We start from the raw sequence: 22,356 nt of genomic DNA, 5'->3' as shown, positions 1-22,356 counted from the left end.
CTGTGTGGTGGTTTGTGAGTCAGAAACAGTTTACCTCTGTTTTGTTTTCTTTTGTTTTCTGTGACAGAAATATAATCCTTCAAAACTGTAGCTGGGCAAATATTAGGATTTTGTAAAAAGAATGGTAAAAGGAGTACAGGTTGCTCTCGGCCTGGGGCGGAAGTCTTAATTATATCGGTTATTATGAGAGTTCCCACTCGGTGTCCGGATTTATAATCCTAGATTCGGCGTCAGCTCGGTTTTCTTTTGTATTGACGTAAGACGCGTAGATCCAAATGTTAAAAAACAAAAAATGTTACGCATCTCGCACCATTGCCAAATTCGCCGAGCGATCGCATTTAAGTGAGGAAATTGTATTCCACCCATGCAATTTATATAGCTTATGGCTGTAGTGTATCGCGCAATTGGTTTCTTTAGAAGCTAAGCTTTTGAGTCCAAAAAATATCGCCAATAGTTCGAGGTAATTTATATGGTGATCGCGTTCACTAACTGTCCATCCTCCGCGAGTTCGGTTTTCATCACAGACCGCGCCCCAACCGGTCCGTGATGCATCTGTGTAAATTTCCATTTTATACCTGGCGTCTCGCATTGGATGCGAAGTTGTTTTGATATTGTTGATCCACCAAGTAAGATCCTCAAGTATAATACTAGGTAAGCTAATTTTTCTTTCATAATTTTGATTATCTAAAAGAGCAAGGTATTTTTGACGTTCCAATAACTTTGTATACAACTTAATTAGATTACCAATTAATTGAGCAAATTCTCTAATAGTGCATGTATGCAGATATGTAAACTTTCGAACCAATTGCAGGATACTATTACGTTTACTGTCTGGGAGAGAAATTGTTAGATTCCGAGTGTTAAAAAGAAAACCTAAGAATTTACAAATTTGTTGAGGTTGTAATGAACTTTTATCGAAATTTATAACAAAACCTAGGCACTGTAAGAGTTTCAAAGTTTCATTTACGTTAAATCTACAATCGTCGTAAGTTTTTCCAATACATAGAATATCGTCTAAATAGATTACTGAATTGAAGCCTACACTTCTCAAATAAGTTATGACTTCTCTCATAATCTTAGTAAACACCCTAGGAGCCACGGAAAGTCCGTAGGTCGTGTTATGAGTATTTTTCTTAAACTGAAATCTTAGGTATTTTCTATGTTTAACATGGATAGGAACTAGTAGGTAGGCTTCCTTTAAATCAATTGTGGCTAAGTAACCGTTTTGAGGGATTAACTTTGCAGCTGTTCGGTAATCTTCCATCTTGAAATGATACTTTGAAACGTATTTGTTTAGCGGTTTCAAATTTAGTATAAAACGTTTGCCGCCGCTTGTTTTGGCTGCAAGGAATATTTTGGAAACAAATTGGCCTCTACTCGGAAGACATTCCGTTACGGCACCTAAGTCAACTAGTTTTTGAATTGCAGTTGACATTTCCTGATGCTCTAACTCCGAAAATGTATTGCTAGGTACGTTTCTTTGATATACTTCTTTGTAAAAAGGTATGGTGAGGCCATTTTGTATCCAATCTAAAATTACTGGATTAGAGGTTATGTTAGTCCAGCAATTAAAAAAGTGTTTAATTCTGCCTGCATGTACCTGAGTTACTGCGTTGCCGGAGCACGCGGCTTGTTCGCTGCTGCGGGCTTCGACGCTGACTGCTGTTGCGACGAGCTCGGGTATGAGCGACGGTTCTGCGATGTTGTTTTCTTCCCGCCTCGGTTGCCGCGAATCGACGAATACCGGGGCGGGCCGGACCAGTTTCCCGAGTTTGAAGAGCGGTTGCTTGTGGATTGAGGGCTGGAAGATCGCGGAATAGACTTTTTAATTTGCAGGCCTTGACGTTCTATAGCTTTTGCAGCCTTGATCTTATCGGAAAGATTGTTACCGAACAGAGTTTCATCTCGCACTGAATCTTGAATGACGTGGATAAAATTTTTATCCAGGTTTGGGGTTATGAGTTTAATGCGACTATTTGTGTTTGTTGCGTGCAAATCCGAAAGTATACGACAGACATTACTTAAGTGGTTTATGGAGGTTCTCTTTTCTTCTTCGCTTAAAAGGATGTTTAACGCTCTATTGGCAGCTGCTATGCCCGATCCCAATTGTTGCTGATGAGCGACCAGGATCTTGTCTCTGTTCCTTACAAAGTCAGTTACGGCCGCAGATATTTCGGCGTTTAGTTTAGGGGCTTGTAACAGCCTACAGTTGTCAGGTATAAGGTAATCTTTCAATAAAATTTCCTTCCTATCTTTAGGCAGGCCTTTTACGAGAAGGGGAAGCCACAATTTAGCCAAACTTTCGTGGATTTTTTCTCCGAATTCTGGGATGTCACTGGTTGACTCACCGAGGGCTTCTAAAAGATCAGGGTCCAACTCTGGATCACCTGGTTGGTCTCTTGTATCTGGTAAAGGACCAAGGTCCGGAGCGAGTTCGGGATCGGGCTCGACGACGCTCACGGGACGAGGCTCACGGTCTGTCCTGATGAATCATAATGTTTCAACGAACAAGGCTCGCAGCCTTATCTGTTGAAAGCCGATAACGTGTTTAGTAATCGGTACGTGGTAACAAAACATAAAGGTTATGTTCGTCCACTCGTTGTAAATATGTAATGTAAACAACGTTAAAATAAAAAATATGATGCCTACCTTCATTATCCGAAGAATCTGATATGATTCGAATTCGGCGACGTCGTCCAATTTTGCGTTCTCTTAATTTTCTGATCTTGCGTTCGTAATGTATTATTTGTTCTTCAGCGCTTCGTTTCGACATTGTTTCTTTCTTCAACTAGTTTTAAAGTTGACGCGTGTTGTTGTCACCGTGCACGAAAAGGGAATGATCTCCAAATGGCGTCTCACCCCGTCCCCGACTCGCCGGAAGTAGGGGTAAGTCGCATTAAATTTTAAATTTCACAATGGTCAATTGAGTATCTTTTAAGCGTGCATAGTCACCTGGGTATAGGTCAAGGGGACTACCTGGTAAATATTTATATCGAAAAATTAAGCGATGAAATATAATGAATATTGAAAGCATTAAGATTTTTGAATATCTTCTTGCATTCCCTGCATTTGTGTTGTTTTCTTCTATTTTTTCTTGTCTTATTATTTCTTTGTTTTGGAGTAGAAGACTTTTCAAGGTTCTTGTATATTCTTGGTCTAATCCGCTTTTTCTTCACAGTATCAATTACCAATAAATTATTGGCATCATTTTGAGTTTGACCTTCTTTTGTCACACTTTCAACATTCATTGCATCAATTTTCAGCTCACCAACCAGGGGGGTGAAACTTCAATACAAAAGTATGAACAAAGATTAATGTATGGAAAGTAGGGCAAATTAGTAATTGTTACTTAGTTTGAGATAGATTGAGACAGTTAGGCCAGTGAAAACGAAAGTATTGCCATAATTAAAAAAAAATCAAAGAAATGATAGATTAAATCACCGTTGTTACTGATAAATAAATACGATTATTATGAAAAATAATTTCTTGAAAATGCTGTAATTAAACAGGTATAAATAAGTACATATATATATGAGTTTAAAACTGAATAGTTATAAATGGTAATAATTTTTAGGCAGGCTGGTAATACAAGTGATAGTTACATTATATAAAAATCAACACAAGTTTTCAAAACTTGACGGTGCGCTGTTGTGTTTGATCAATTTTTGCTTTTTCGGAATACTTGTGCTCTGTTTGGACTATTTGATATTTGCCTTTACGAATTGACCCCGCTATCGACTCTGGACTGATCTTTGCTTATTATTGACCTTGGCTTTGTTGAAAGGTGATTAACAGCATCAAACATGCAAAGAAAGTGTTATTTTGCTTGTGAATTTAAAGGTAAGTTCTAAGTTTGTATATCGTCGTTGAAGTTCTAACACCACATAAGTCACTTTTTGGCTATTTTGACATTTTGATGCAATTTGCTAGAGAATCGAAAGACACATCGATTTAGACAATCAGAAACACGTATCGGCCAATAGAAAGTCGTGAAATTAAGAAAATGCATCTACACGGAATCCACCAAATCGGCGTTATATTTGGAAACAGCACGTAAGTCACATTAGTTCCACAGTATGGAACGCACTTCCCGGTTGCTCCTAACATTTAATGGAAAAAATTTAGGAAAACATAATACATTATTAATGGAGTCTGTTGCAACAACTTATAGTGGCAAGAAGATCCATGGAAGGTACTGCATCGCTTTGGCTAAAAAAACATGGGCTGAGCTCAAGCAAGCTGTGTCAAAGGAGTTCCCAGACACGCTCGACCAAAAAACGGTGCATGAGATGTATAGTTGGCAAAAATTATCAAACGAAACATGCTTAGATTATATGCTAACAATGAAGGAGATGGGAAAGCGGGGCAAGTTGCTAGACTTCTTCAGCAAGCCTTAAATAGTACTAAGCATCAATATTACACCATTTCAGTTAATGACCGGAGTAAAGATGAAAACAAATGAAGACATAGAAATTTACAATTTGTTGCAACAAGAGAGTATGTTTTATGCAGGAAAGGAAAGAGTTAAGATGTTCGGCTAAATAACAGATAGGAAAAGTTCAGGCAGAATACTGTTTACGGCCTCGGGGTTGAATACAGCCTTTTTACTTCAGCCTTTTTGGACATTTTTATAGAATATTCTTTTATTATTTCAGTTCTTTTGACGTTTTTGTTTTTACATCATCTTGTTTGCATTTTTAAGTTGTGTCTTTTCATAAAAACTTTTAATAAACTCTCTCACATAACATTCTCGTAAACAGTTTACAAATTAAGATAGAAAAGATCAGGAAAGCAAAAGACAGGAAAATAATTATAGGATTCCGGTCTAAGGAAGAAAGAGAGAAAATAAAAGTAAGGTTTAAGAACACACTTGCAGACCTCAGAGACGTCCTAAACTATAGTACGGATGAGGATATAGAGAAGGCGTTGAGAAATCAGAACCGGGGCGTCTTTGCCTCGCACGACGAAGAGAATGATAGAATCATGATAAAATGGTTTATTTATCCTGCCCCCTGCAGCCCTCGTGGCCGGATGTGTGGTGGGGCCGCGGGGTTGGGAGGGGGGTAACGGCTTATCTAGCCCCCCCGCGGCCCGGTAGGGTCAACGGCGGGACCCGTCATCGGACCCGCCGATGGCTGTTGGGGAGGCGGGGGTAAAACCCCGCCTCTCCGGCTTTTACAGCCCTGTGGTGGCAGGTTCGGGGGGACCTGTCACCCGCTTCAAAGGGCTAGGAGGAAGGCGCGGCTTCGTTCCGGCGCGCCTCCCCAATGGATGGATGGTGGGTTTACCCACCCTAGTGGTGGAGCTGCTTCGGGGGCTGGCGCAGACGGGGCCGCGGAGGAGTGGGAAAGCGTACCCGTAGCCCCGTCACCATGCGCAGGAGGAACAGAGGTGGTTTAGTGGGTAACGTCTGTGGAGTTTCACTAAAATCTCTTTTTTCTGGGTGTAATAATGAATGATGCTTCTTCTGGCAAACCCTACACCTTGTGTTTCTCTTACATTGGAAAACTGAGTGATTTGGTATAAGAAAATTACAGCAAAGTTTGTTGTTTTGAACAAACGTCTGTTTGTCCTTGTAAACCTGTTTTGCAAAATCCTTACATTGGTATATGTAGTGATTATCCTTACAAAATGAACAACTTAATAGTTTCTCTACATCCACCTTTGAAGAATGAAAGGATCTTGATTTTACTGGTTTACTCTTGTATTCAATCATCTCTAATGATCTAAATCTCAAACTTTGTCAAACTTTGAGATTGCTGGCTTGGAAGAAGCTAAAAACGCTTTTTTAGTTGCATGCCCAGGTCAAAATTTTCCAGTTTCTTCAAAGACACAGAGGAGCTGTGACGACTTAAACTGCAAACTGACTTACGACAATATTTTGAGCTGTAATACAGATTCGGCGCGTGCTAGGCTTTTGGCTGTGGTACGTTTGTTTTGTACGCATGAGGCCGGCTACTGGCTTCACGCGTACCCGCTTCGAATCGTAACCTGTCTACGGCTCGGGGTTTCGGTATGCATTCCTCATAAATTTCCCTGTGGCAGTGATGTCGACAAACTAGGACATCACGGACTGTCATGCCAAAAAAGTGCAGGCCGCTTCTCAAGACATGCTGCACTTAACGAAATCATAAACCCGGTCCCTTGCCACCGTCAACGTGCCAAGTCTACTTGAACCGACTGGTATTAGGCAAAAGACGGACGATATGAGTTTGATTCCATGGAAGATGGATCGGGTGTTGGTATGGAATGCAACTTGTTCAGACACGCTGGCCTCTTCCAATCTACATGGAACCAACAACAGAGCTGGTGCGGCTTGTGAAGCGGCTGAAAAAGCTAAAGCTAGCAAATACAAGTATCGGAATATGAATTTGGGCCGTGGGGTCCTAGCGCTAGAAAGCTTTTTAAGGAAATAGCAAAAAGGTTAGTCGACATCACAGGAGCTGGCAGCTACCTCGGACAAAGAATTAGTCTAGGTATTCAAAGGAACTCCTTTTAACTATATACATTATTTAGTTTTTATAAAGGTAGTCCAGCGAGAATTTTTCAACTTTAAACTGCAACTATAGAAATAATAGCGGGGTATGTACCATTGAAAGCGCGGTACTTGCGGATTTGTTACTAGCCATGAGTCACTGGACGGGAGCGCACCGCTCGTTCGCAGTTGAGCAATATCTAAAGAATAGTGAATCGTTGGTTCGCGCGCGTCGAACGTTTTGTACTCATTTTGACATTCAGCGTTTAAGTGAGGGGCCGAGCACGCAAATTATCTGGTTGTAGGTACAAAGATTTAGGCAAGAACGCTCAACAGAACTCCTCCAGGGCCATCAACATCAGCAACAACGCCCGAACGTGTGTCTTAAGTTCGAAATGAAATCATTAGACATTGACGCAAGTCGATTAGGAAAATTGCAGCCTCTACAGGAATCAAAAGGTCAACAGTGCAACAAGCACGCAACTTGCATTTCGAAGAAGAAATTAAAACTCCATCCATACAAAATGCAAAATGTTCAGGGTCTCAATGAATGTGACTATCCTTTGCGATAAACCTTCGCAAGAACAATGCTAGAAAACTTTCGAACACCTACCACTTTGGGAAACATATTGTTTAGTGACGAAGTACATTTCCATATTGAAGGTTATGTAAATAAACAGAATATGAGATAATGGTGCCCGAACAACGCAAGGGAACGTCACCAGAAACCTTTACATTGCTTGAAAACCACAGTTTGATGTGCCATTTCGGCTAGCGGTATAATTGGGCCCTATTTTTTTAACCAAGGAGGAACAGTCACTGCTCCGGTGTATTACCATATGATAGACGAATTTCTGCTACCACAATTGCAGCTGTATTCAGGTTACAACAATAGGACACAATTTCAGAAATACAGTGCCAACTCCGCATACAGCTAGGGTGTCACGGAAGTAAGCTAACGCGTTTCCCGTGGCCCCGCCGTAACGCGTCAGAGGGCAGTCAGGTTTTAGTGGGTATTCCGGTCGCCTTCTGCGCCCGGCGAGTCCCACACTCCCTACGCCAATGCACAGCCCGGCGTAGGGGTGCGTAAATGCATTTCCAGACTATAAAAAAAAAAGGGTGTCGATGGAAAAGTTAGAAACAATTTTTCTAACTAAACTGCTGATCAACAAATACGGAGACATCTCATGGCCGCCCAGGTCACCCGACCGAAGGTTTATGAGAATAATCTCCGGACAATTCAAGCTCTGCAGGCCAATATTTGTCTTAAAGTGCAAAGCATTACTTCAGAGCTTTGCCGTCACGTGATTGCAAATGTAAGGGTCCGACTACAGGAGTGCGTACAAAAAACGGTCGACATTTAGAATTTAGATGTTATAGTGTTTAAGAAATGAAATCTGTATTAATGATGTACATTTTATTTCAAAAAAAAAAGAGAAAATAAATAAAAGTAACACGACACAAGCAATGACCGGGCGCGGTGGATTTGCCAAATAATTATATAGGTTTCCATGTAGAAACAGCAAATTGCATCTGTGATCCTGCTGATATGGAGACAGCATCACACATATAACTGCTCACAGTTTGAGGAGAAAAGAAATGGGATAGAAATATTAATGCAAACTAAAATAATACCCAGTATATTTGGGGCAATAATGGCTGGAGTATCAAAAGCTTGTTTCATATGCGCCTACAAGTACTCGTACATCGCCAACGCAGCAGTGCGTTGACTTCGCCACGACCCACTCAAGAGGACGAGGCGCTGAAACTGCATCGACACGATAAGATTGTGCAATTCTATTCCTCACTTCGGACGGAACATAGGATAGTTGCAATAAGTTTTAGATTGTAATTTTTTATAATTAAAGTAATCATAAGTATAAATCTCGAGTTTCTTTAAACCTTCGGCTGTGGCAAACATAATTGGCGCAGTCGTTCGGATACTCGCGGGTCAATTTGCGAATACAAAAGTCTTCGAAGACTAAAAGATCATCGCGGGCGACTTTCCAGTCCCATTTCGAGTATCCAGCAACGAACCTGCTGCACGCCGGAGGAGAATCCAGCCATCGATTCACCGAAGAAAACCAGATGAATAAGATACTGTAAGTACACTTGAATTGTTCACGTGTTGCTTCCTTTTAATCCTAAGTTTTAGAAATCCTATTCCAAAATTTTTTACCCTAAACATTTAGGTAATTCGCGGGCACCTGCATCGCTGCAGGCTCGTCGACGTACTGTAGATTTAGATAGAAACTTAGATATTTACTTAGGCGATCTTTTCTTAGAAAGCAATATGAGTACGGCTCGGACACCATATTAAAGGTCTTGCGTCCCGTACCGGAGTTCGACGGCAATCCAACTCGAGCGTTGTTGACTCGATTTATTAATATCTGCAACCAGATAGTGGACAAATATGTAACCAATACTCCTGGGAGCGAATCATCAAACCTATGTCATTTAAATGGAATTTTAAATAAAATAACGGGGACCGCCGCGTGCACTTTAAATTCAATCGGCATACCGGATAGTTGGGCCGGGACAAGAACAAATTAAATAAATAATTTTAGCGATCAAAGGGACGTAACCACCGTATACAACGACCTGTCAACAAACTGTCACTTCCTTGACAATAAATTCGTAGCTCATAAAATGTAATGTCAGCGCGTTTGATTTTCAACAATCTGTACACTCGCACGTTCCCGAACTTTCATAGCCAACTCATACAATATACCAATTTTAATAGTATTTATATGTAAAGGACGTGGGAACCGCGTTGGGGCAAATTCCTGCAGATTCAACAATACCCCTTTGACTAAGGAGGCTATGGAAATATTGGACGATCAGCACTTTGTCGTGTGCTTCCCTCATCCAATTAGCTCTTTATAAGGGAGCTACCTAACCATTATCCCAGTTAATTGCTACTTGAAAACGAGGGAATTTACAATCACGAAAGACAACAACGAGATAAAGGGGCAACCTCTAAAAATAATCAAAATAAAAGATGAAGTCGCACATGTTAACCACATAAATTTTAACTCGATCAACCTTCAAGGATTTTGAGATATTCAGGACCAGCTAACTTTTGAAATTCCGATGCAATTAACCAAACTTAACTCGGACACCATATTACTACAAAATTAAATAAATATGATTATTAAGTATATAACTTAAGGATGAAGTTGTTCGCCTAACATGGATTAATTCTATTGGGCAACCAAGAAACATAATAGAATATGCTCAAAACATTTTGTAGAAAATATTTCCATTGGACCATACATAAGGTTAATGAAATTAATTCATAGATATACCAGAAAAATTATGTTTTGAAATGATGGGAAACGAGCGAGACCTGATTCGCTGAAATAGCGAGGCGACCGCTGTCCATAGACATCCGCAATTGCAGATGCGTTGCCTACCCTTAATCGATGGAGGAGGAGACGCACAGAAAGGGAATATTTCCCCTTCTCATCCTTCCCTTATAAAAAAAAGGGTGGGAAAGGAAAAAAAGACTATAAATAGGCCTCCCACCATTAGACATTCACCAGACGAAACGAGAAATTCCTCTCTCACACGTGGCTGTCTGAGTTTTCGAAGCAGGTCATCATATATAGCAGAATTCATTATAAAGGCTGTAGAAAAACTAATGAAATGTGAACATTATTTTGCCTGTCTTTATAGGTCTAGTAAATTAGAAAATAGTCAAGCCAAAATAGCAATTCAAGAAAGATAAAGCAGATCTGCGATATCAGTCACTCTCTCTCTCTGATAACGCTCGTAACTTCACAGAGCAAGTTTATAAAAATAAACATGTTGTGTTTATTTAATTACAGAAGTCTATGAAGAAATACGTGGGTCTGAAATTATTTACGGAAGATTCGCACTGTTATTGATAAAAGCAATATTTAAATGTTCGCCTCCCACTATGTTGTAAAACGTACGGTCAATAGGAGAAAGTGCAAGAAACGAGTACACAAAATTAATTTTGTTAAAAGGACAATAAATGTATTGTGTACATCTGTACCTGTTATTTTTATTTTCACTGTTCCTGACACAGCTTCGTCAAAAAAATAAACATGCAAACTTATATAAATAGTAAAGTAAAAACGATGCAAGGAATCGTGTAGCCATAGAACAAGAAGAAACCTGTGAAAATAATATCGCGGAAGCAAAGCCGCGGTATGGATTATATTCCTGTTGGGTTCGCTGTATTTGAATTTAACATGTTTGCTATCGACGCAGATCACCGACCGCCGCGGCGTGCCGGCACCCGGCAGTCGCAATCTAATCCCTGAGCTGACCGCACGCCTGTTAACCGTACGCCCGCGCCGCGTAAACACTGTTATTATTAAAATTGTGTGATTAAAAAAGTGCTGTGCTTTTTTATTGCTAAGACTCCCACACCACATTACCTTTCCCTCTTCTCCAACCACCCCAAGATAACAGATTAAAAAAATTCCATCATCTCTATGTTCACCTTCAAAGAAATTTCACGCTCCAATTTATCTCTTAATGAGGAAAATATAAAGGAACTAAGTACTTCGAAAGAAGGAAAAGTACAAGCAGTTTCTCATTACTAATTTGTCGAAATCCGAAGTAAAAAGAGAAATTGAGGTTTCTGTTTTGTTGAAATTGTTGAAAATGTTTCGAAGGATGTTGATATAACAAAAAAAACAAGTATTGAAAACTTTAATAGCGACAACGAGATAATAATTGAAGACAGAACTCGTGATAATTTACAGGATATTCCAAAATCAACTGATGCATATAATTATATCCAAAGTTTTAGTGACATCGGGGATGATAGTTATTCATTAGATGGTTGCAAAGGAATGGAAACCGACGTACATGTATGCGTTGATGTACAAATGTAGAAACGAAAAGAAATGCGTCAAACGGAGGTCCGTTGTCTCTGCCTACCCCCCCCCCCCCCTCTGACTCCAATAAGCCTAGAAAACGCAAATCTAATCTAGTGCGTGCTTCTATCGCTCGAGATCGCGCTAAGAAAATTTCTAGTAGCCAAAAGTCTCAGGAGCTCATTCACGTTTGTGTTTAGATCTATCGCTATATATGTCAAAGAGGTCGAGAGACTCAAGAGAAAAACAAAACCAAGCACGTCGGCTTTTAGATGCTGAGCGAATTGCCGCAGTCAAACGCTAAAAACTACACGGACATACTGAATTGCTGCCATTCGATGTAACACTCAAAAAAACACCAACGCACAAATTACTCCACCCGGCCGACAGACTAACTGTATTTAACACCGACTAGACAACATTCCTAGACCGCTCCAATACCCACACCCCATCGTTCCTATACATAAAAATCTCTGCCGTAAAAATAACCCGGTTAAATTTGTCTGGTTCAAGAGCATATCAACGAAGCCGCTGACCTAGAAGCCAAAAACGCCGCAAAACTCCACAGATGCCCAGATTACATATACTATTTCCTAACCTCATTTGTGAAACTCATAATGAAACACAGGACCCTTAAGACTGCAGCATTGAAAATCAAAAGGAAACCTGATTACAACAAATGTCCGGTTTCATTCATCAAACGACAGATCAGTCAGGAGTCGTCGGTTCGACCACGGTACCATGCACAAACTTCAAGACCAAATAAATTAAAAAAAAGGGTTGCAACACGCATGTCGGCAGCGCCATCATTTAATGTCACCACTTTATAGACAAACTCCTTATCTGTCGACGGGGTCTGCTGCGACGGCAGGTACATAAACCGTAAACCAAGACCAGAGAATGTGCTCCTTAGTACGTCACGGAGAACAGTGGTGGCGTGACAAGGGAGCGGACACCATGAGAGAGCTTCAAGACGAGATCCGAAAGAAGATGTTTGTGGGATCCAATGAGGAAGACGCTCTGGCCCGACTTAGTGATCAGCAAAATTGTATTTTAGTGTAATGTGATTAAATTAAACAATTCAAACGTTATTTTGTGTTTATTTAATGTGCAAAACCCTAATTCAACAAATAATCTTGTATGCATAAAATTAAGAAAATTCTGGCTCCTATTTTGTTTGAAGTAATCTATTATGGTTTACTACCAACAAAGGTCCGAAAACTAAATTACCAATGTGCTGTAAAACTGCTGTAATGTGCTGGACTGGTTTAAAAGTTTTACGGATAGAAATCTTCAACTATCTCTCATGAACACCAGATGCTACATCTTTGAGTAGAGCAACGTCATCGAACAAAACCTACGTTGAAGATTTTTTTAACAAATTGGAAGGTTTACTCGAAAGTATGAATTCACTGCATCGCGCATATGTGGAAAATAGTCAAAACAGGTGTCAAAACGGTACAGAAGTCTAAAAAAGGTAGGTTCAGTTCATATACAAAATTGGATAATATATTATTATATGGTAACACTGTGCGGGTGGCAAAACGGTAGGTTTTTTGTCTACAAAGGAGGTCACATGAGTAAAAATCTTTTTCCAATAGTCGGGGAATGACTAAAACATTTTCGCAACACTTACGAATAACTTACTATAATCGGGCTTGGCAAGTTGAGAGACAGTTCTTCTAACAATATTCAAATGTTCCGAGAATCTACTGGAACAAAGACAACAGAGGAACGCCGAAAATAGGACGATCGAAAAGAACATCGAAATTCGCCTTATATAAGGAGAGTAGGTGCCGACACGCGGCAGTATTAAATCGAAAAGAGTAGAGACAGAACTGATAGTTAAGTTAAAGTGCATGTTGTGCGGTAACCCTGTCCCGTACCTCCACGCTCGTAACAATAGAATGAGGACGCATCTAAAACAACAATGATTTCATTCTTTCAAATGTCAAAATGAAGTAACCACGGCATTATACATTGAATGCATCAAATTCCATGTTGAGCAAGACTAATATTTTAATGAACCCTCCTCTGAATAAACATAAAATGCACAGATAACAAATCATCCACCTGTTTATGAATACAGATACTACAATGACAATCGTTAGGACGAAATTATGATTGTAGCCGTCTTTTGGCGCTAGCAGCTCAGTCGCAGTGGAGAAATAACAACAATCATTTACCTAATTTGGAGACAAAAGAAGTAAAGAAGCGTGTTTGTGAGAGAGCTTTTCAAACAAACCCTACAAAACGTCGTCCTATTAAAGATCCGATCACAAATGTTCCTAAAAGAATTAATGTAAAACCATCACAACCCAAGCCTCATACCAGAATATAGGAAGTATAGTCGTCTCTAAAAAGGAGTCTGAAACATCCGCATGAACCAGTCTGATACCAGTGATGTATTAGGACAAGGAAAAAGCATCGGAAGAAATAAGATGTCACAAAGAAAACGAAATCATCAACAGTAAAAATATTTTATTAGCAGATCTTTCATTTTTATTCATCTCACAACTAACAGTATATTACTATGTCAGCCAGAGAAATAACTGACACCTTAAGTGCTACCTTTGAGGAGAATGGCATCAAGTCATTGGCTACAGCTCAAAAAGCTTGTGAATTGTTGTTTTGTAATGATAAACCTCTTAAGAATTTTACAAATAAATTATTATCTTCTGATGGAAGTATTGCCAGAGGGAAGTTAGAAGAGGATGAAATAGTCAGTCAGCTTTTAGTAGCCAAGTTTCCTCTTAAAAGAAGTTTGTAAAGTATTAAAGTCACTTTATCTATAATATAATATAACCCTATCAACCTGGAATGTTTTTAAATAATTTATTCCCGATTAATGGCTGCTCAAAGACGTGTTTTGTTGAGACATGGCAAGACTGTCGCTGCGACGCGGCGCTCGACGGCGACCACACTCGCATCTTCGGAACCCACCGGCAACGGACGAGCTTTCTCCGAATTTTATTATGATTTAAAACGGCATTAAACCAATTTTCATACAGACCGCTTTATCATTTGGGAATAAAAAAAAAACAGTAAACAAAGTCTCTGACCCACCCATGTCAGGGAACCAAAGGAAAGAAAAAAAAAACATCACGGGAAAGCACAAGTTTCTCGACATGGCGACCGAACAAAAAAGAACAGATAATTTTGAGAAGACTTGAAAAACAGCTAACGGACTCGAGTCGGCCTTCGATAATGACGTACTCAGTTGCTTTCATCAAATTATCTGTTCTAGACAATAAAATTAAATAAAATATTTGATGGTCAATGACCCTGATATGTGGGAGAATGGCTTGATTGTCAATCATTGGAAATAAACTAAAAGAGATTCATACCTATCCAATGAGAATTTATAAAAATAAAAAAGTTTGTGCCCATCTCTTCAAATAGCCATTTTTCAAGTAAAATGTTGTGTCCCAAGTGTAAATGACAACAGGATAAAATGTTTTGATATCCCGTATTCAAATAATTACGACTGATTTAACATTTCAATTTAAAAGAATTCCCCCGTCGTCAAAAGTAGGCTTTACAATGACAATTATTAAGAAAGCTCAAGGACATGCAAGAATAAAAAAAGAATTATAAGATGCCTGAACTAAAACTAAAATGTCTGCAATATTAATAATTTAGTAGCCAAGATGCCATACAGTTTTTAAAAATTGCCAAGTTTATAAAAAAAAAAAAGTAGATGGCGATCGTGTCCGTTTGATAATCGTCTACATCATCGGTAAAAAAACACTTTAATCAACACTCAGTACAGAATTTTTTTTTTTGCAATATTCGAAGCTTAGGAGTCAGAAACATATCACCAAACTGCTAGCAATCTATTACACAGTCGAGGGCTATAAAAGATTTTTGCCAATTTCATATTTTTAAGGTCTAAAGTAGGAGTCCAAAGTGTTGACAAATGTGAACTGCATTAACACGCTCCGCTTACAAAAATTATAAACTGTGGTACAACAATATTTACTAAACAAGCTAACAAACAGTGTGTACTATTTTATTATCTATAAAATCGGTGTTAAACTGAATAAATTAAATTTTAATATAATAAATTTCTCCGTACTTAGTGCCACGTGCAGTGACTAATCATTGCCGACGTCGCAGGTGTTTACGCGCTCGCCACAGCGGTCGCTTAATTATGTACTTTGTCACAACATAAGCAATCTAAAATGAACTGTAGTGCTTGTAAAAAAGTAGTTCAGTCAAAGATAGTATTCCCTCTACAAAACCATCATGCAACAAGCACTACCATTACCTATGTGTGGCCCAAAAGGCGGAGAAACTTCAGTGTTTGAAGTGTTCTGACTGTAAGGCAAAACAACCGAAGGGTAATAATAATGACACCCCTGTAAGAGGTGTACGTAGTTCAGACGAAGAGAAAAAAAAGTAAATTAAAAACTTGTGAGCCGTCATGGGACGCCTGGCAGATGTGAAACATCGTGTGCATAAATATTAAATATTATAATTAAATAAATAAATAATTATAATATTAAATATTATTAAAATAAAATAAAAAAATATATATATATGTATACCTCAGTATAGCGTGGCGACCCGTCGCCACGACAAGCGTCGCCACGCCAACAATTCGTTTTATAAGTGAGCCTATAGATGTTTCACGTCAAAAAACTTAAAAGCTGTCGAGTGACTTCGCAAAACTAAAGCAGTGGGTGCGACATCAAAATTTTGTAATTGTAGGAGTTCCAGAAAATAACGGTGAATGCTTGACCGAAATTGCTCACAAAGTAAAATTACGACGGTCAACCCTCACTCAGCTGCGACCAATTATCGCACAATACTCAAAAATACTTTACTAAGGATACCTCCCTGTCAGCGGTGAGAAAGGTTAAGAATCTGTCTAAGAAGGATATTTCTTTTGTGGGAGAACCAAACGTTAATGTTTAAAATGGGAGTATAACTTTGTGTCCTTAATTATTTTTCATAGCATAATAAAAAGGCCTAGAGACTTGAAATTTTGTATAGAGGTTTCTGTATGAGAGCAGTGTAAAAACTGTTGCAGTCTCGGAGTATCATCACCTCTCCTTGGACTTAACTTTTTTTTTGGTTTTATCTTACATCCTGTACATTTTTATATAACTTTATCTTGTTCCTGTTTATTGTAAAATTCTTAGTGAAAAATTCATTGTGCATATTTATTCAGTTCCGGCAACATTCAAAAACAACAAAATTTACTCATTTTTATCTAAATATTGTGTCACCTCTGCCTACCCCAGTCACAGATGGCTGTGGAAAAACAAACATAGATGGGCCATGGGATAGTTGAGCAAAGGAGAACACCGCGGGGTTTACTCAGTAGTCCAACACAAAGTCAATCCAAGAAAAAAAACAAGCAATCACAGATGTGGGTTACATTACAGTCTCATAAGTGAACATGTTATCAACATTATTATGAAAAGAACCAGCAAGTAAATACATAATTCTAGTTTACAAAGTAACCTATGTGTTGTACCAGACAATGGTTCACTTATATATCAAACCGTTCTTGAGAAACCTTCCAACAAACACCCAACAAAACATTCATAATATTAGTAAGTATAGATAACACAATATAAAAAAATTTAACTGTACCACTAAGACCATTAGACTCAACCTTGTGCGACCTTTGCACAAATAAAATTACCATCAAGATCAATCATACAGAGAAGGAGAAGATTTTTATTGCCGAAATAAAGATTTAATGTAGAACATGAAAAAGGTGCAAGCGGTCACTTGATTTAGTTAAAATAGCATCCGACAGTGGTCGGCATGCTAATGGTGAATAGGCAGTGGCCTATTCACACAAACAACACTTTAAAACTTTATCGACAAGAAAGGAGACTCACAGAAAATGAGTATTTATTGTCCCTATCCCCCCTTTCAAAAAAATCTCAGGGGATGTAACGCGAAAATATCTCAAATTGATGCATATTTCTGTGTAATTTTGTTGCACTGAGCGAGTTTGTCATGAGGCCTTCATACCTCACAATTACAAGGATTAAAAAATATTTCACATTATCCAAAAATAAACCATCAAGACATTTTTATCTCCTGACACCTTCAGTAAACTAAAAAACAATATATTATATATATAAGGCAAAAAAAACCAAAACAATTGTCGGAAAAACGTGAAATCAAAGTGAAAATGGAGATTACAGAACAAATTATTTTAACCTGTAACGAAAAAGAAACGAATCAAAACTAAAAATAACACACCTCTACCTTCTTTTAACAATTCGATTAAGACCTTTTATAAATAGTTGTAAGTCAGATAATGCTAACGTGTGCTTAAACCAGTGTTGCCAATGCCATTGTGTGAAAAAGCAATGTTTGTATGAAAGTTGCTTGAAAGAAGTAAATTTTTTTTTTATATTTGTTAAATAAAGCTGTTTTAACATATTAAAAATTATTGAAATATTTGGAAATTTTCATTCTTTATTAAAAAAAGATAACAATTTAAGGCCTTTAAATTAAGAAAAACAATTTATAATTCCCGGTAAAAATCATTGATAAATATTAACCAGTTTAAAAGTGAAAATTACTGTGGATAATCGAAAATCCGTAGATTTTGCTACGGCCTTATGTTTTGTAATTGCATTGGCAACACTGGTTTTAACTAACAATGGGGTTGGCAACTGTCAAAGTGGCGCTGTTATAGCTAGTACCCATAACATCGCATTTCTCTTCGTTAAAAATCAAAAACATATTTCTTATATTAAAATGACTCGTTGTATCGTATTGAAATGCTCAGAAATTGGAGTACATCATATGCCAAAAGATAAGAAAATTTGTCGGCTTTGGTTAAAAGCCATTCGCCGCGAAAATGTAGTTCCCACAAAAAGTTCCAGGTTATGTCGGAAAGGTTCGGTTCAAATGCATATGCTGGTTCTGTGAGTGACCGTCAGATGGTTGAGCGATCCACATTGTTGCAGATGTGTGAACCTGGGGATAGTATTATGGCAGACAGAGGTTTTAATGTTCAGGACCTGTTTGCTTGTAAAGGAATAGGTATCAACATACCTCACTTTCTAAAAGGAAAATCACAAATTTCAGGTTTTCATCTAAACTTAGACCAAAAATTGGCTAGCAAGAGGGTCCACATTGAAAGGCTTATAGGTTTAACCAAAACATATTTAATATTAAGGACTGAACTGAACCATTTTTATGTTCCATTAGCATCAAAAATTTTCTTTATATGATTAATGCTTTGTAATTTTCGGGAAGGAATTGTAAATAAAAATAACTGATATAAATAAAAGTGTTTTATTTTATGAAGCTCTTACAATAATTAAAATATACATGATTTTCGAGCAAGGCGCATTTGAAGTAGTTGTTATAAAAACAATCTAATTTTGCCAGCATACTACTAATAAAGTAGTTGTCTTTTTCTACATATACTACTTTTAAATCTTTGTAAGTATATATAACCACATTGCAGTATGATCTACCTGAGCAATACAATTGTCCTTGGACTTGATAATAGTAAGGACTTGTTTTTTTTAATGTTAATATCCCATTGATAAGTTCTAAATAAGGGGTTGAAGTAGGATCTATTGTCTGATACCTGCTAGCATAGGGACATTTGATTTCTATAATTGTTTCTGTGCTCAGTAACCCATCAGGAGATGCAGCAAGATATGGCCTCTCCAAACTTATAAAAATACCACAAGGCTTTATTAAAAGATCATATTCAACAGCATACTTTCTTAAAGCAATCTTTTCATTTAATAATCCATGACTGGTAGCTCTTGATTTAAATTCCTTTTTATTTATTACTTCACTGGCATATTTTGCCATAGTTTTTGGCTTTAAATTGCAAATTGTGTGGAAATTACTGGCTGTTAGTCGCACTTGTCTATATTTATGCCAATCAGGACATTCACTTTGGCCAATTGTATTGTTTTGAATGAGGTCTGCCTCTTCTTTTGTAATTTTATTCAATTTCATTTCTTTTAAAAATTGCTCCTCGGGATTCATATTTGTATATGTGTGATCATTTATTAGAGCATATGGGTTAGCTGGCTCATATAATTGTTTCAAAGGCATCCGGGAATTCCAAAAACCAAGAATCAAATTAGAGAATCTTGTATTATAATTTACTCTATCTATATTTTTGAGAGAGTATGGTTCAAAAATTATATTTCTTTTTCTCCTGTAAAATTTCTCTGCTTTAACAGGACTATCAGTGTAGGGCTTGCTAGGTACATGAAACTGTTGCAGTTTTTGAGTGCATACTTCTTGCAGAAGCAGAAGCTTTTCTCGTACCATGTTCTCAATGCCAAATAAAAGGACTGCAACATGTTTGCACAATGCATTTGTTCCACTTCCAGCAGGGCATTCACATTGTGATGCTTCAGGGTTACCATTCTTATTTATTAATATATCTACTTCATACTGTAGACTCTTCATAGTCTTCCTACAGTAGCCTTTTATGAAGGTATTGTCACCAACCACAGAAGCTCGTGCCATCAGCAAGTGACGTGTCTCATATAACTGCATTGCTGTATCTATTTTTTTCTGTGTGCTAAAAATATAAGAATAGTTATAACTATCTATGTATCTAATTTAATTTAATTTTAGTCAGATTACTTACTAGCATAAATAATGTCTTATCATGGTCTTATCTAGGGGTGGCAATATTGTGTTACTGTTAATATCCCGATAGGTTTCTCCTAACGGCAACTGCATCTTTGGATCATCATTATCAGTATTTTCAGAACGGCCAAAATTAAAGTTTTGGTCATAAAACTCCAACCTGAAACATGAATTAGATCGACTACAAGATCTTTATATTTTCACTATAACTAATAATAAATTATGACTTTAAGTGCACTATATTTAGGAACAGTTAATCTCTCATGAATGTAGAATAGAAGATAAGTAAAATAAGGAAAAAAAAATACCTTTCAACAAGATCTGCTTTCTTTCCGCGTAAGGAAGCACCACGTTTTCGGAGCTCATCTTTTAGTTCCTTGATCCGATACTTGGAATACATAACGATTCGATAATAATCTAAAAGTTATCACAATTGCAGGGCGTCTTCAAGTCAGTATAGAGCGAATAAACAGTTCTTAAATTTGTAAACAATACATGACAGTGCAATGGCCGCCAAACACAAAAGAACTAGCTACGCTGGCGCCATCTACGCTAAGCTTTGACCGGCCAACCCCATTGATTGACAATGTTAAATAGGGATGTGCGTTAATTCAACGAACTAGTGGAAACAACTGTTGACCGTTTTTCATTAAACTAGTTGAATTCAACGCAAACTTAGAAATCACTGGTTGTCTTTATTTACTCTGTCAGTCTTCGGATCTTGGTTATCAAATGTATGATTATCTAGTTGAACAAAATTAAGAAGTTAATAAAAGTAAATTAATCGGTTCATTTCATTGACGCCAAAACGCCAGAACGCCTAATTGTTTATATAATTTTCAGTATTTGTTGATTCAATGAACTAATAAAGAAAGAAAAAGTTATCTGAACCTGTGGGCTAACTCAAACTTTATGATGCCTCTCTATCAAAGACAAAAAAGTGTCATTAGATCGTTGTCGTACTTATTATATCATGTCATATTTTTTGGTAATTTTCATGTCAAGTCATTATGTGACAGAACCCAGCATATCAGCTTAGATAATCTTCTCGCACTATAAAATCAACCGTTGACCGCTTTTCATGCAAGCAATTGAATTTTGTTTTTTGTATCAAAATATACTAGTTAATCATCTACTAGTTATATTTCGTTGTCGCCAAAACCCTCAACGACCATCTCTAGCTGACAGCGTCACAAGTTGACCAAAAAAAAAAAAAACGGAATGTTGCCATTTTTAAATTCTCTAAAAATATCAATTGGTAAGAATTAATAAAAGGTAATAAACTGCCCACTAGATGGCGATGCCATTAGACAAAAGTACCAAAAGTAGGACATATACATTTTTTTTCAATTAAAAAAAAAACAAGGTACTACTATTGTTAAAATAAATTATTACAAGATGTTTTTTTTTTTCTCTTTATTTACATAACATTTCTTAGCTTCACCCTTTAATATTAAATTATCCCCGTTACAACAACTGTGCAATCAACGATACATATGAAGCTCAGATGAAGAATTATATAAATATGGCATGCGCGTTCACCCGTAAGGGACAGATAGAGAGTACTATAGACTATACCTATATATAAGTAAAAGGATTGGGGTTACCAGTTATTTGTTTTGTCCCGAAAATGAATAATTACGATATAATTTAATATAGACCAATTTATATATTCCCAATTAAATTGTAATTAATAAACGTAATAAATATAAAAAACAATGCGTAATTTTTGTTTATGTGACTAAAATTACGTAAACAGATTTTTTTAGTAATACTTAGTCAGGTCATAAATTCTGACACATGTTTAATATTAATAATTGTAATTGTAAATGTTTAATGTAAATAATTGAAACAAGTTTATTCATTATGTGACCATTTATATACCAAAATGAACTTAACAAAATATAGATTCTTATGACACTAAAGTTTATTCAAAATGACATCCGTGTTTTTGAATACAGGCCTTCAATCTGCTCGGCCAGTCGTCTATCACAGCACGAACGAGGTCCATGTCAATATCGGCCTTAATCAAGGATGTCTTGAGTGACTCCAAAAAAAGAATTTCCCGATATTTTTTTCCCGCGTACCGCTTCAACAAAGCGCGGCATCTCTTCAGTCTTAGGTCCATTAGACGAGCATTCAAACGATGTCCTATTTTTCTTCGATATGCACGAAGTCCTAAGTCTTCATAAAAAAGCTACAAAAAACATACCAATATTATAGTCATATAATTTTAAATTACTCTGTATATCATTACAGTGAACACTACATGTAAAACTACTTAATATTAAACTACAGTCAAAATCTGTTATAACGACATCGAAGGGACTACTCATATTGAGTCGTAAAAACCGATAGTTGTAACAACCGGTGACAGGTATTAATAGGAAAGATATGTAATAACATTCAGCCAGGACCTTT

The 22,356-nt window shown here is 37.3% G+C and overlaps 1 protein-coding gene across 1 annotated transcript; it reads right to left on the bottom strand.

Annotated features, from left to right (window-relative positions):
- Nucleotides 1-1,605: 1,605 nt before the first annotated feature.
- Nucleotides 1,606-20,394, bottom strand: LOC123723101. The gene is made up of 4 exons (XM_045685652.1): nt 20,244-20,394; nt 19,934-20,095; nt 18,620-19,864; nt 1,606-2,482 (listed from the first exon to the last, which is right to left on the bottom strand). The coding sequence occupies exons 1-4, from the start codon at nt 20,333-20,335 to the stop codon at nt 1,606-1,608; spliced, it is 2,376 nt and encodes a 791-aa protein (XP_045541608.1). The 5' UTR covers nt 20,336-20,394.
- Nucleotides 20,395-22,356: the final 1,962 nt, after the last annotated feature.

This window comes from Papilio machaon, chromosome W, assembly GCF_912999745.1.
Source record: "Papilio machaon chromosome W, ilPapMach1.1, whole genome shotgun sequence".
Lineage (NCBI taxonomy): Eukaryota > Metazoa > Arthropoda > Insecta > Lepidoptera > Papilionidae > Papilio > Papilio machaon.
Note: the sequence above shows the minus strand (reverse complement) of the source record. Positions and strands in the feature narration are given on the sequence as shown.